The 15,968-nt window shown below is 43.9% G+C and overlaps 1 protein-coding gene across 2 annotated transcripts in view; it reads left to right on the top strand.

Moving 5' to 3' along the window:
* zdhhc7 (zinc finger DHHC-type palmitoyltransferase 7) overlaps positions 1-15,968 on the top strand; it is a 123,865-nt gene that overhangs the window by 28,764 nt on the left and 79,133 nt on the right. The window contains exons 2-4 of one of the 2 annotated variants that reach the window (XM_070898254.1): positions 1,586-1,707; positions 12,349-12,419; positions 13,821-14,142. In XM_070898254.1, coding sequence (XP_070754355.1) covers positions 13,837-14,142 — 306 coding nt within the window. In that variant the 5' untranslated portion in view covers positions 1,586-1,707; positions 12,349-12,419; positions 13,821-13,836. The remainder of the gene's footprint in view (positions 1-1,585; positions 1,708-12,348; positions 12,420-13,820; positions 14,143-15,968) is intronic. The other variant, XM_070898255.1, reaches the window with a different exon arrangement.

Here is a 15,968-nt window from a genome sequence, read left to right as displayed (position 1 = left end):
AAGCTTTTACTATCTGTTTTTATGTTTTGCGCAAGTTTACTTTCATAATCTATCTTTCCTTTCTTTATTGCTTTCTTAGTCATTCTTTGCTGTCGTTTAAAATTTTCCCAATCTTCTATTTTCCCACTAACCTTGGCCACCTTATACGCATTGGTTTTTAATTTGATAGTCTCCTTTATTTCCTTGGTTATCCACGGCTGGTTATCCCTTCTCTTACCGCCCTTCTTTTTCACTGGAATATATTTTTGTTGAGCACTATGAAAGAGCTCCTTAAAAGTCCTCCACTGTTCCTCAATTGTGCCACCGTTTAGTCTGTGTTTCCAGTCTACTTTAGCCAACTCTGCCCTCATCCCACTGTAGTCCCCTTTGTTTAACCATAGTACGCTCGTTTGAGACACTACTTCCTCACCCTCAATCTGTGTTACAAATTCAACCATATTGTGATCACTCATTCCGAGAGGATCTTTTACAAGGAGATCGTTTATTTTTCCTGTCTCATTACACAGGACCTGATCTAAGATCGCTTGCTCCCTTGTAGGTTCTGTAACATATTGTTCTAAGAAACGATCCCGTATGCATTCTATGAATTCCTCCTCCAGGCTACCCCGTGCGATTTGATTTGACCAATCGATATGTAGGTTAAAATCCCCCATGATTACTGCCGTTCCTTTTTCACATGCCTCCATTATTCCCTTGATTATTGCCCGCCCCACCGTGAAGTTATTATTTGGGGGCCTATAAACTACGCCCACCAGTGACTTTTTCCCCTTACTATCTCTAATCTCCACACACAATGATTCAGCATTTTGTTCATTAGAGCCAATATCGTCTCTCACAACTGCCCTGATATCTTCCTTTATTAACAGAGCTACCCCACCTCCTTTCCCTTCTTGTCTATCTTTCCGAATTGTCAGATACCCCTGTATGTTTAATTCCCAGTCTTGCCCCCCCTGCAACCACGTTTCTGTAATGGCCACCAAATCATACCCATTTGTAATGATTTGTGCCGTCAACTCATTTACTTTATTTCGAATGCTGCGTGCGTTTAGTGCTGACCTTACCAACAACACCCACATCCCATGAATGAATGAATAAAAAGTTAATATTTACCATAATATATTGCAGCAGAAAGATTAAAAGTTGGGTGTTGTGATTAGAATGAAAATGGTATTTGTCGAGTGTTGGCTTTTGCAATGAAAAGTGAAAATGAACCAGAGAAAGTATAAACAGCTATAAAAAGGAAAATTCTTTATATGCTCATTGGTATCATAAACTAAGATAATGTTGCATACAATTCACTGCATCCTCAGTTGTAGCTTATCAGCTAATATTTGCTTTGATGTATAGAATGGTGAGTGGTTCGGGTAAATTGGAGATGCGTGTAATTCTAAATTAGGTGAAAGCTAATAAGTGAACCATTGAGAAGTCCAAACCAAACATTGGAGTCTCTCCTTGATTAGATCGACAACCCCATTTCAACTCCCTATGTTCCATTTTCAGAAGTTAAAATGTTGAAATCAAGGAGTCACAGTGTAGAAAAATTTGTACGTTAATGACTTGAGTTTTTTCTTCCAACAATTTCTAGTGGTTCAGGACAAGTTTGAGTGGATAGAACCAACAGCAGTGAAGTGGCTGTTTAGATGTCGCAAGCAAAAGTGAAAATGAGTATTAGATGTCTACAATGCAACATGGGATTGTGATTTAAAAGTGAGTAGTTTACAGGAATATGGAATATAATTGAGAAAATACAGGATATATAAGATGTGAAGAATTGTAGGTTGGAAATATCATTGATGTCATAAACTGCAAGCAAATCCTTAGAATTTCAGTGTGATTATTCTTCATGCTTCAATCATCCCTTAGAGGATGACAATGGGGAATTAATAATGCAAAACAGGGAAATGGCAGAGACTTTGAACAAATATTTTTTATCGGTCTTCACGGCCTAAAGGCATCCCAATAATACATAATCAAGGGAGCGGGGAACTTAAAACAATCACTGTCACTAGAGAAAAAGTACCAGGCAAACTAATGGGACTAGAGGTGGACAGGTCCCCTGGATCTGATGGCCTCCATCCTAGGGTCTTAAAATAAGTGACTGCAGAGATAGTGGAGGCATTGGTTGTAATCTACCAAAATTCCCTGGATTCTGAAGAGGTCCCAGCGGATTGGAAAAATGCAAATGTAACTCTCCTATTTAAGAAAAGAAACTTAAGTCAAGGAAACTATAGACTAGTTAGCCTAGCATCTATCCTTGGGAAAATGCTAGAGTCCATTATTGAGGAAGTAACAGTAGGACATTTAGAAAATCATAATACAGTCAAGCAGAGTCAGCATGGTTTTATTAAAGAAGCAGTAACAGAATATTTGGAAAAGTAAAATTCGGTCAGGCAGAGTCAGCATGGATTTATGAAGGGGAAGTCGTATTGACAGATTTGCTGGAATTCTTTGAGGTAACAAACAGGGTAGATAAAGGAAAACCAGTGGATATGGTGTATTTGGACTTCCAGAAGGCATTTGACAAGGTGCCACATAAAAGGTTACTGCACAAAATAAAAGTTCACGGGGTTTGGTGTAATATATTAGCATGGATAGAGAATTGGCTAACCTACAGAAAACAGAGAGTCGGGATAAATGGTTCATTCTTTGGTTGGCAACCAGTAACTAGTAGGGTGTCGCAGGGATCAGTGCTGGGACCCCAACTATTTACAATCTGTATTAATGACTTGGATGAAGGGACCGAGTGTAATGTAGCCAAATTTGCTGATGATACAAAGATGTGTGGGAAAGCAAGTTTTGAGGAGGACGCAGAGAATCTGCAACAGGATATAGATAGGCTACGTGAGTGGGCAAAAATTTGGCAGATAGAGTATAATGTGGGAAAATGTGAGGTTATCCACTTTGGTAGGAAAAATAAAAAAGCAAATTCTTATTTCAATGGGGAGAGATTACAAAATGCTGCGGTACAGAGGGATCTGGGGGTCCTTGTACATGAAACACAAAAACTTAGCATGCTGCTACAGCAAGTAATGAGAAAGGCAAATGCAGTTTTGGTCTCCTTATCTAAGAAGGGATATACTTGCATTGGAGGCAGTTCAGAGAAGATTCATTAGGTTGATTCCTGAGATGAAGGGGTTGTATTATGAAGAAAGATTGAGCAGGTTGGGCCTATACTCATTGGAGTTTAGAAGAATGAGAGGTGATCTTATTGAAACATATAAGATTCTAAGGGGGCATGACAGGGTAGATGCAGAGAGGATGTTTCCCCTCGTGGGGGAATCTAGAACTAGGGAGCATGGTTTCAGAATAAGGGGTCACCCATTTAAAACAGAGATGAGAAGGAATTTCTTATCTCAGGTGGTCGTGAATCTGTGGAATTCTCTACCTCAGAGAGTTGTGGAGGCTGGGTCATTGAATATATTTAAGGTGGAGATAGACAGATTTTTGAGCGATATGGGAGTCAAGGATTATGGGGAGCGGTCAGGGAAGTTGAGTTTAGGCCGAGATCAGATCAGTTATGATATTGAATGGCGGAGCAGGCTCGAAGGGCCAAATGGCCTACTCCTGCTCCTATTTCTCATGTTCTTGTGTAATATTTATTTACTCCTGTCCAAGTCTGACCTGTGTGATCCTGTGAGTGGAAGATGAGCATTGTCATTCAGTTATGTGATGATTACATTTGTGATATTACTGCTCCAAAACTGCAAGAATTATGTATGAGAAGAATATCTAGGAAGTAATATTGTGTCAGCAAAAAGATTGTCCCTGTTTGTTTTGCATTTCTTTGCACTTCTTTTTTTAGTCAATCTATCTAGCACAAGTAAGTTGACAGCAGATAGCTTGAATTTATTTTAAATATACCGTTGCACATTTAGGATACTGCAGGCTGCAATGCTGAAAATGAAACATGACACGCTTTGTTTTATACAATAATTATGCGACACACATTGCGCCTGAAATAATTTTAGGCCAGAGCTAGTAGAAACATAGAAACATAGAAAATAGGTGCAGGAGGAGGCCACTCGGCCCTTTGAGCCTGCACCACCATTCAATAAGATCATGGCTGATCATTCACCTCAGTACATCTTTCCTGCTTTCTCTCCATACCCCTAGGTCCCTTTAGCCGTAAGGACCATATCCAACTCCCTCTTGAATATCTCTAATGAACTGGCATCAACAACTCTCTGCGGAAGAGAATTCCACAGGTTAACAACTCTCTGAGTGAAGAAGTTTCTCCTCATCTCGGTCCTAAATGGCTTACCCCCTTATCCTTAGACTGTGACCCCTGGTTCTGGACTCCCCCAACATCGGGAACATTCTTCCTGCATCTAACCTGTCCAGTCCCATCAGAATTTTATATGTTTCTATGAGATCCCCTCTCATTCTTCTAAACTCCAGTGAATACAGGCCCAGTCGATCCAGTCTCTCCTTATATGTCAGTCCTGTCATCCCGGGAATCAGTCTGGTGAACCTTCGTTGCACTCCCTCAATAGCAAGAACGTCCTTCCTCGGATTAGGAGATCAAAACTGAACACAATATTCCAGGTGAGGCCTCACCAAGGCCCTGTACAGCTGCAGTAAGACCTCCCTGCTCCTATACTCAAATCCCCTTGCTATGAAGGTCAACATGCCATTTGCCTTCTTCACTGCCTGCTGCACCTGCATGCCAGCCTTCAATGACTGATGTACCATGACACCCAGGTCTCGTTGCACCTCCTCCTTTCTTAATCTGCCTCCAATCAGATAATACTATGCCTTCATGTTTTTGCCACCAAAGTGGATCACCTCACATTTATCCACATTATACTGCATCTGCCATGCATTTGCCCACTCGCCTAACCTGTCCAAGTCACCCTGCAGCCTCTTGGCATCCTCCTTACAGCTCAATCGCACGCAGCTTAGTGTCATCTGCAAACTTGGAGATATTATTCTCAATTCCTTCATCTAAATCATTGATATATATTGTAAATAGTTGGGGTCCCAGCACTGAGCCCTGTGGCACCCCACTAGTTACTGCCTGCCATTCTGAAAAGGAACCGTTTATCCCGACTCTCTGCTTCCTGTCTGCCAACCAGTTCTCTATCCACATCAATACATTACCCCCAATACCATGTGCTTTGATTTTGCACACCAATTTCTTGAGTGGGACCTTGTCAAAAGCCTTTTGAAAGTCCAAATACACCACATCCACTGGTTCTCCCTTGTCCACTCTACTAGTTACATCCTCAAATAATTACAGAAGATTTGTCAAGCATGATTTCCCGTTCATAAATCCATGCTGACTTGGACCAATCCTGTCACTGCTTTCCAAATGCGCTGCTATTTCATCTTTAATAATTGATTCCAACATTTTCCCCACTACTGATGTCAGGCTAACCGGTCTATAATTCCCCGTTTTCTCTCTCCCTCCTTTTTTAAAAAGTGGTGTTACATTAGCTACCCTCCAGTCCACAGGAACTGATCCAGAGTCGATGCATTGGAAAATGATCACCAATGCATCCACTATTTCTAGGGCCACTTCCTTAAGTACTCTAGGATGCAGACTATCAGGCCCTGGGGATTTATTGGCCTTCAATCTATATGGGTAGAGCTGCAGAACACTAAAGGGCAAAAAACGTTAGTGGGAGTTGTGTACAGACCTCCAAACAGTAGTAGTAATGTTGGGGAGGGCATCAAACAGGAAATTAGGAGTGCATGCAATAAAGGTGCAGGAGTTATAATGGGTGACTTTAATATGCACATAGATTGGGCTAGCCAAACTGGAAGCAATACGGTGGAGGAGGATTTCCTGGAGTGCATAAGGGATGGTTTTCTAGACCAATATGTCGAGGAACCAACTAGGGGGTGGCCATCTTAGACTGGGTGTTGTGTAATGAGAGAGGATTAATTAGCAATCTCATTGTGCGAGGCCCCTTGGGGAAGAGTGACCATAATATGGTGGAATTCTGCATTAGGATGGAGAATGAAACAGTTAATTCAGAGACCATGGTCCAGAACTTAAAGAAGGGTAACTTTGAAGGTATGAGGTGTGAATTGGCTAAGATAGATTGGCGAATGATACTTAAGGGGTTGACTGTGGATGGGCAATGGCAGACATTTAGGGCCCAAGTTTCCACAAGAAAAAAAACGGGCGCCCCTCCGAGCTGGGCGCCCGTTTTTCACGCCTAAAACGGCGCCTAAAAAAATCCTCAGTAGTCTCCACCGACTTACAGGTCCCGTGGCACTCGGCGCAGCCGGCACGAGCTGTAGGGGGGCGGAGCCAGGTCCCGGCGCTGAAAACAGTGCCGGGACCTCTGCACATGCGCGCTACAGTCGGCACGCAAGTGCAGTAGCTCCAGGCGCCGAACTGTGCGGGAGGGGCCCGAAGCACGCAGCCCCTAGCCCTGGCCCAATGGCCTCACTGGGGCTGCGTGAATGAGGCTCCTCCCACGGCCAGCTTCTGCTCCCCGCCCGACCAGACCCGACACTCGCTCCCCCCGCCGACCAGACCCTACCCGACCCGACACCCGCTTCCCCCCCCCCCCCCGCCCCGACCGAGACCCGACACCCGAGACCCGCTCCCCCCCCCCCACCCCGACCGAGACCGGAGACCCGAGACCCGCTCCCCCCGCCCCGCCCCGACACCCGAAACCCGTTACCCCCCCCCCCCCCCCGCCCCGACCCGACACCCGCTCTCCCCCCCCCCCCGCCCCGACAGAGACCCGAGACCCGCTCTCCCCCCCGCCCCGACCCGAGGCCTGCTCCCCCCCGACCCGAGACCCGTTCCGCCCCCCCCCCGCCCCGAGACCCGCTCCCCCCCCCCGCCCCGACCCGACACCCGCTCTCCCCTCCCCCCCCCGCCCTGACAGAGACCCGAGACCCGCTCCCCCCCGCCCCGACAGAGACCCGAGACCCGCTCTTCCCCCCCCCCCCCCGCCCCGACACCCGAGACCCGCTCCCCCCCCCCCGCCTCGACCCGAGACCCGCTCTCCCCACCCCCCCCCCCCGCCCCGACCCGAGGCCCGCTCCCCCCCCCCCCCCACCGACCCGACACCCGCTCCCCCGACCCCCCCTCCCCTCTCTCTCTCCCTCCCTCCCCTCTCTCTCCCTCCCTCCCTCGCTCAGCAGCACGAACAGCTGCAGAATTCTCCCTGGCTGAAGCACTTTCACACAGGTAGGAAGATGGTTTATTTAATCTTTTCTTGGCTTATAAATGTTTATTCAGGTTGGATTTATTTGTATAATATTTGTAGAAGTATAAATAAGGATTTATTGTCAAATTTAATGAGTTCCCTTCCCCCCCACCTCATTCTGGCCTAATTTGTAACCTGCGCCTGATTTATTAATGTGTAGAACAGGTTTTTTCAGTTCTACAAAAATCTTCACTGGCGCCATTCTACTTTAGTTTGGAGTACATTTTCACTGTGGAAACTTTCAAATCAGACGTCAGTGGCCGGACACGCCCCCTTTTGAAGAAAAAATTCTGTTCTAAACTAGAACTGTTCTACCTGACTAGAACTGCAGAAAAAAAAATGTGGAGAATTCCGATTTCTAAAATAGTCCGTTCTCCACCAGTTGCTCCTAAAAATCAGGCGCGAATCATGTGGAAACTTGGGCCCTTAGAGACCGCATGGATGAATTACAACAATTGTACATTCCTGTCTGGCATAAAAATAAAAAAGGGAAGGTGGCTCAACCGTGGCTATCAAGGGAAATCAGGGGTAGTATTAAAGCCAAGGAAGTGGCATACAAATTGGCCAGAAATAGCAACGAACCTGGGGACTGGGAGAAATTTAGAACTCAGCAGAGGAGGACAAAGGGTTTGATTAGGGCAGGGAAAATGGAGTATGAGAAGAAGCTTGCAGGGAACATTAAGGCGGATTGCAAAAGTTTCTATAGGTATGTAAAGAGAAAAAGGTTAGTAGAGACAAACGTAGGTCCCCTGCAGTCAGAATCAGGGGAAGTCATAACGGGGAATAAAGAAATGGCAGACCAATTGAACAAGTACTTTGGTTCAGTATTCACTAAGGAGGACACAAACAACCTTCCGGATATAAAAGGGGTCAGAGGGTCTAGTAAGGAGGAGGAACTGAAGGAAATCTTTATTAGTCGGGAAATTGTGTTGGGGAAATTGATGGGATTGAAGGCCGATAAATCCCCAGGGCCTGATGGACTGCAGCCCAGAGTACTTAAGGAGGTGGCCTTGGAAATAGCGGATGCATTGACAGTCATTTTCCAACATTCCATTGACTTGGATCAGTTCCTATCGAGTGGAGGGTAGCCAATGTAACCCCACTTTTTAAAAAAGGAGGGAGAGAGAAAGCAGGGAATTATAGACCGGTCAGCCTGACCTCAGTAGTGGGTAAAATGATAGAATCAATTATTAAGGATGTCATAGCAGCGCATTTCGAAAATGGTGACATGATAGGTCCAAGTCAGCATGGATTTGTGAATGGGAGATCATGCTTGAAAAACCTTCTGGAATTTTTTGAGGATGTTTCCAGTAAAGTGGACAAAGGAGAACCAGTTGATGTGGTATATTTGGACTTTCAGAAGGCTTTCGACAAGGTCCCACACAGGAGATTAATGTGCAAAGTTAAAGCACATGGGATTGGGGTTAGTGTGCTGACGTGGATTGAGAACTGGTTGTCAGACAGGAAGCAAAGAGTAGGAGTAAATGGGTACTTTTCAGAATGGCAGGCAGTGACTAGTGGGGTACCGCAAGGTTCTGTGCTGGGGCCCCAGCTGTTTACATTGTACATTAATGATTTAGACGAGGGGATTAAATGTAGTATCTCCAAATTTGCGGATGACACTAAGTTGGGTGGCAGTGTGAGCTGCGAGGAGGATGCTATGAGGCTGCAGAGTGACTTGGATAGGTTAGGTGAGTGGGCAAATGCGTGGCAGATGAAGTATAATGTGGATAAATGTGAGGTTATCCACTTTGGTGGTAAAAACAGAGAGACAGACTATTATCTGAATGGTGACAGATTAGGAAGGGGGAAGGTGCAGCGAGACCTGGGTGTCATGGTACATCAGTCATTGAAGGTTGGCATGCAGGTACAGCAGGCGGTTAAGAAAGCAAATGGCATGTTGGCCTTCATAGCGAGGGGATTTGAGTACAGGGGCAGGGAGGTGTTCCTACAGTTGTATAGGGCCTTGGTGAGGCCACACCTGGAGTATTGTGTACAGTTTTGGTCTCCTAACTTGAGGAAGGACGTTCTTGCTATTGAGGGAGTGCAGCGAAGATTCACCAGACTGATTCCCGGGATGGTGGGACTGACCTATCAAGAAAGACTGGATCAACTGGGCTTGTATTCACTGGAGTTCAGAAGAGTGAGAGGGGACCTCATAGAAACGTTTAAAAATCTGACGGGTTTGGACAGGTTGGATGCAGGAAGAATGTTCCCAATGTTGGGGAAGTCCAGAACCAGGGGTCACAGTCTAAGGATAAGGGGTAAGCCATTTAGGACCGAGATGAGGAGAAACTTCTTCACCCAGAGAGTGGTGAACCTGTGGAATTCTCTACCACAGAAAGTAGTTGAGGCCAATTCACTAAATATATTCAAAAGGGAGTTAGATGAAGTCCTTACTACTCGGGGGATCAAGGGGTATGGCGAGAAAGCAGGAATGGGGTACTGAAGTTTCATGTTCAGCCATGAACTCATTGAATGGCGGTGCAGGCTAGAAGGGCTGAATGGCCTGCTCCTGCACCTATTTTCTATGTTTCTATGTTTCTATGTTTCAATCCCTTCAATTTCCCGAACACAATTTCCTGGCTAATAAGGATTTTCTTCAGTTCCTCCTTCTCGCTAGACCCTCGTTCCCCTAGTATTTCCGGAACGTTATTTGTGTCTTCCTTCGTGAAGACAGAACCAAAGTATTTGTTCAATTGGTCTGCCATTTCTTTGTTCCCCATTATAAATTCTCAATGTATAAGGGTACTGTAGTGTCATGATTATGGTGTTGGCCTCGCAATCAAGAAGTCGTGAGTTCAAATCCCACAGTAGGAAATTGAATTCAATAGATCTGGTCATTTGTGGGCTTGCACCAAAGAAAATGACCATGAACCCAGCTGGATCACCAACGGTGCTTCAGGGACAGGAACCTACCTGCTCTGGTTTATATATGACTCTCGTCCACACTACTTGCTTGACTCGTAAAGCCCACTGAAGTAAGGATTCAGTTATTAAATCTATAGCTTGAGTCAATTGAGGATGGGCAACCAATGTAGCCTTGCCAGTGTCGCCCACATCCTGAGAGGCTTTACCTCTTTAGCTTCACACTAGCTTCAGTATAACTGTAAACTTTAAAAAGATGCTAAGCAGAAAACATTTAAACTTTTATTTTTAATCTTGACAGTTGGCAAAAGGCCATCTGTCCCATCAGCTATTTGCTAACGTAAAAAATGTAACCAGTATTTGAACAGCAACTGGAGCTCCGCACCAGGTACATATACACGACTGCAGATCTCTGCATTGGTGGCCAGAGATCCACCAAATTAGTTTCACAATATTAAAAGCTTTTAGAATGGGTACTAATTTTATGAGATGTGTAATTAGTTCCATGTAGCCACCCTAAACCTAATATTGTTTTGGATCAAAGTTGTTTTCCCTCTTGCCAGCTTTACAGCCTTAAAATCATACACAATCTAAGTGAGAAAGCCATAAGGGTTGCAAGCTTTCATCCTTGTCCTGTTGTAGTCTTAATCCGATTATGTTAAAGGGCATTACATATTGCTTTAAAATGGCCAACCATGGCAGACTGAATGTGATGCAGCATCAAGGCACAAAGAAAAAAAAATCAATACGGTATGACTTTCTGCTGTGTATAGATGACGAATGCGAAAAATATGGCCCACCCAACGGAGCTGGTCGAGTGTGGTCAGTGGTTCGATGCTGTGAAATCTGTTGTAACTTTCTGATAGCAGTTGGGAGGAAAAAAAATAATTGTGGTTCCAGTTCTTTATTTATTGGTGTTTATTTTAATTAAGATACTCAAATGAAATGCCATCTTCTATTTATGGTTCTAGACAATAAGGTTTATTTTCTAGTGAGTACAATCCACATCACTGAGGTTAAACCCCTGCCACTTTGTTAACGGGGACCTTTTGTGGTGAGATTTGGGGCACCTGAAATCAAATTGGCAGGTCATTCATGCATCAGCAAATTCCTTATATTAGAACAATTTTACAAAAGAATATTTAGTGTTTCTATTGCAGAGTATGGTTTCACCATTACTGTATAATTGATAGTTTCAATACAGCCATATCCCATATAATGGAGTTAATTAAATCAGATGACAACATAATAGTGCAGATCAAGAATCTTTCCCTCTGCCTCTCCTATAAAATTGATTTCCAGCCCTTTAGAAAAGTCCAACCTGCAGCAGTTTACGCTGCTGTTAACAGCAGTGTTGAAGCACTAGTTTTATGCATTGCAGAGTGAATTCTGACCAGTGACAGCGTATCCCTGTCAGCTGAAAGGAAATGAGATTTAAAATTATCTTTGAAACTTGTTTTGGATGCAAGCATAAATTATAATTTTAAGATTAAGCCACGCTGATTGCAAACTAGAAGAAGCAACAGAAGAAGCGGTTTTGTGGGCAATCTGCTGTCATGTTGTACAAAGTCTTGATCCGACTCTATTTGGAGTACAGTGTTCAGTTTTGGGCATCAAACCCGAGGAAAGATATAAAAACAGAAACTGCTGGAAACACTCAGCAGGTCAGGGGAGAGAAACAGAGTTAACATTTCAGCTTGAATTTTTTCAATCTCCTTATTACCCTTATCTTGGAATCTGAAATGCAAAATACTGGCTGCGGCTCCAAAAAACATTGTCCAGCCTAATAATAGAATCCCCATAACCACCAAATGCCTTTTCTTATCAATATTTTCACCCCCTCTCCCCATTTACCAATTGCTCCATAGTGTCATATGCTACTCACAATTTCCCACCGCTGTGTTGCCATCTTTATATGCATAAGATATTCAGCACTACATCTATTTGTATGAAAGCCACAACTTTCTGTTCATACAGAAAACTACTTACAAAAAATTCAATTTTACCATGTTTCTTGCGTTTTACTCCTACACAACATTCTTTGGCTGTGAGGGGCAATTTTTGAGACACCTCGCCGAACATGTGCAAAGATGTTGTGAACAGATATTAGAAGAGGCCTCGGCCATTGACCCATGGTCCTCGTCTTGGCTATAGCATTAATGGCAAGCTACATGAGCTAAATACAAGCTATAAATGAAGAAAGGTGTTCATGGTCTAGATGGGAGCCAAGATAACTTAAGATTTACTTTAGCCCAACTGTGAAGAATAAATGTATAATAATTGACGGTGTCATTTATATTCTCTGCAGGTCTTTCGAAATAATTCTGAAAAGCAATTTTGTTTCAGAAACAACTTCATGGAAAAACCTGAGGCATTTAGGTAAGAATTATTCGTTGTGTGTTTTATTTGCTAAACAATGTTGAAAATAATAAGAGCAAGCATAATGGCTATATTAATATACCATTCTTTGGCAACGGTAAAGCTGTTTAATGAAATTAATTTGGGCAGACTTATTTCTAGTAAATACCGTAATACAAAACTCATATCTTAGCATTAAATTGGAACCTTTGTTTAAAGAGGTCACGAGTGTACTTGGTGTGGGATATATTAAAAAAATACATGGCTGTATGGTGCATTGAGTAGTGTCAACACCATGATGCATCTAATCCGTGCTTGGCACAGATGTACTTGATGCTAATATTGGGAGCAAATATTTGGAGAATATAAAATCCATTCTTTAAACAGAGATCTCAAATTTATATACACATAGGCAAAAAGGGAGAGGTGAAATCACCTTAACTCACATAAACAAATCAATTAAATAATTAGCTTATAATATAGACAGAAATTGAATTTTACTTGGCATCAATAGGATACAGTATTTATGAGGGGACACCATAGGGATGTAATAAATAGAATTCCCCTCTATACACACTAGGATTTTTTTTTAAGTGCTCTTCATCAACCTGTGCCACTTTTTACGTGCATAAGTTTTACTACTTGCTGGTCTTGGATGGGTGAGATGGTTGGTGGATTGCTTTTCCAATTCTCTCAACAAGAGGCTATAAATCTCATCCTTGGGTGAGGGGCTGGAGGTATATAATCTGTATTTCCTTTCAGTGAAGGGAAGATGTTTCTCTACTGACACCAGAATTTGTTCCCAATGTTCACATTTTTAAGAGTTCTGAATTCTCCCACACTCCCCGCCTTCTTCCCTCAAAAATCTAAAACCTAATACGCTTGATTACAAAAGTACATCCAAAAGAGGATTTTCCATCCCCTTATCTTAAGGACTGTTTTTTTCAACCAGAAAAATTTGAATAATTACTCATTTTAAGTAGATATAAGTAATTATTGCTGTGAATACACTGATACTTCAGATATACAATTACATTTATTTTCCGTAAATGTGGAGGGACAACATTTCTTAATTATCGGTAACAGGTATCCATTAGATTCACTTTTAAGTTGTTTTGTTCTGTGACTAAAATAATATATGTGCATGGCACAAGGGAGTTAATTACATAAAAAGGTGGATGTGAGAAAGAGAGATGATGTTTATTGAATTATTAAAAAATAATTTGGGATTTTATTTGCATCCAAGTTATGTTACTTCTTCTGTAGAAAGTTATAATTTTTTGACAGGAGATCACAATTTAAAAAAAAAACTATAACTTAAGCTCGCCCATATTATTTTAAACACAACAATGTCAAAAAATGCAGCTGTAATAAGTGCTGATATTTTTTTTTTTGTGCACATTCATGTCTCTTTCATGATAGATGAGACTGACGGATCATGCAGTCGTCAGGGCACCGATTCCGGGATGTTGACCATCATCCTCTGCTGAGCTCCGAAGATGACTTTGAGTGCTCGTCTGCCAATGTGGAACCGGTGGATCGGACCTGGTTTATCCGTGATGGATGTGGAATGGTCTGCGCTGTCATAACTTGGCTCCTGGTTTTATACGCAGACTTTGTTGTGACTTTTGTAATGCTGTTGCCTTCCAAAAACTACTGGTACGCACTGATAAACGGCATTGCATTTAACAGCCTGGCAGTGCTGGCTCTTTCATCCCATCTGAGAACAATGTTGACAGACCCAGTAAGTGCATACAATAGAGAGTATTTTTTTAATGTTTAGCATTGAGTAAACTTCATTGAAACTTCAATATCTATTGCTATATTGAGGCTGCCTTTGATGGTGCAGTTGGATAAGGCTGTTTACAGCTGAGCCATACAGATCAAGAGGGTTTAATCCTGATTTGTGCTGAATTTATTGATCGCAGCTGGGGCAACAGTGGGGCCACTAAAATCAGTGTCAATGGGGAATTTTAACCCCCCAAAACGGGCAGGTTAGGACCGGGGAGAGGGATGTTAGACAGTTAAAAATCTGAATCCCGACTCCATTATCATAGGCAATTCTTCGGAATTGAGGAAGATTTGCTTCCACTCCTAAAGTGAGTTCTTTGGTGGCTGAACAGTCCAATACGAGAGCTACAGACCCTGTTACAGGTGGGACAGACATTCGTTGAGGGAAGGGATAGGTGATATTGGTTTGCCGTGCGTTCCTTCCACTGCCTGCGCTTGACCTCTTCATGCTCTCGCCGTTGAGACTCGACGAGCTCAACACCCTCCCAGATGCACTTTCTCCACCTAGGGCAGTCTTCAGCCAGGGTCTCCCAGGTCAGTGGTTTACCAGGGAGGCTTTGAGGGTATCCTTGAAACGTTTCCGCTGCTCACCTTTGGCTCGTTTGCCAAGAAGGAGCTCCGCATAGAGCATTTGCTTAGGGAGTCTTGTGTCTAGCATGCGAACTATCTGGCCTGCTCAGCGAAGCTGATTGAGTGTGGTCAGTGCTTCAATACTGGGGATGTTAGCCTGGATGAGGACACTGATGTTGGTGTGCCTGTCCTCCTAGGGGATTTGCAGAATCTTGAGGAAACATCATTGGTGATATATCTCCAGCTGCTTGAGGTGCCTTCTATACATCGTCCATGCCTCTGATCCATACAGGAGAGCGGGTATGACTACAGCCCTGTAGACCATGAGCTTGGTGGTAGATTTGAGGGCCTGGTCTTCGAAGAATCTCTTCCACAGACGGCCGAAGGCTGCACTGGTGCACTGGAGGCGATGTTGAATCTCTGCATCAATGTCTGCCTTTGTTGATAGGCTCCCGAGATATGGGAAATGGTCCACGATATCGAGGGCTGCGCCGTGAATCTTGATGACTGGAGGGCAGTGCTGTGCGGCGAGGACAGGCTGGTGGAGGACCTTTGTCTTGCAGATGTTAAGCATAAGGCCCATGCTTTCATATACCTCGGTGAATACATTGACTATATCCTGGAGTTCAGCCTCAGAATGTGCGCAGACGCAGGCGTCGTCCGCATACGACAGCTCAACGACAGAGGTTGGGGTGACCTTATCTTAGATCTGGCCTGGAGGCGGCGTAGGTTGAACAGCTTCTCACTGGTTCTGTAGTTTAAGCCCACTCCAGCGGGGAGCTTATTGACTGTGAGGTGGAGCATGGCGGCGAGGAAGATTGAGAAGAGGGTTGGAGCGATGATGCAGCACTGTTTGACCCCGGTCCGGATGTGAATTGGGTCTGTAATGGATCAGTTGGTAAGGATCATGGCCTGCATGTCGTCGTGGAGCAAGCGAAGGATGTTGACAAACTTTTGGGGGCATCCGAAACGGAGGAGGACGCTCCATAGACCCTCACGGTTGAGAGTGTCAAAGGCCTTTGTAAGATCGAAAAAGGCCATGTTATAAGGGCTGGCACTGCTCCCTGCATTTTTCCCGCAGCTGTCGCGCTGCAAAGATCATGTCCGTTGTGCCCCGTAGGGGACGAAATCCGCACTGTGATTCCGGGAGGAGCTCCTCGGCCACAGGGAGAAGACGGTTGAGAAAAACTCTATCGACAACTTTCCCAG

Source organism: Pristiophorus japonicus, chromosome 13 (assembly GCF_044704955.1).
Source record: "Pristiophorus japonicus isolate sPriJap1 chromosome 13, sPriJap1.hap1, whole genome shotgun sequence".
Taxonomy (NCBI): Eukaryota; Metazoa; Chordata; class Chondrichthyes; family Pristiophoridae; genus Pristiophorus; species Pristiophorus japonicus.
Note: the sequence above shows the minus strand (reverse complement) of the source record. Positions and strands in the feature narration are given on the sequence as shown.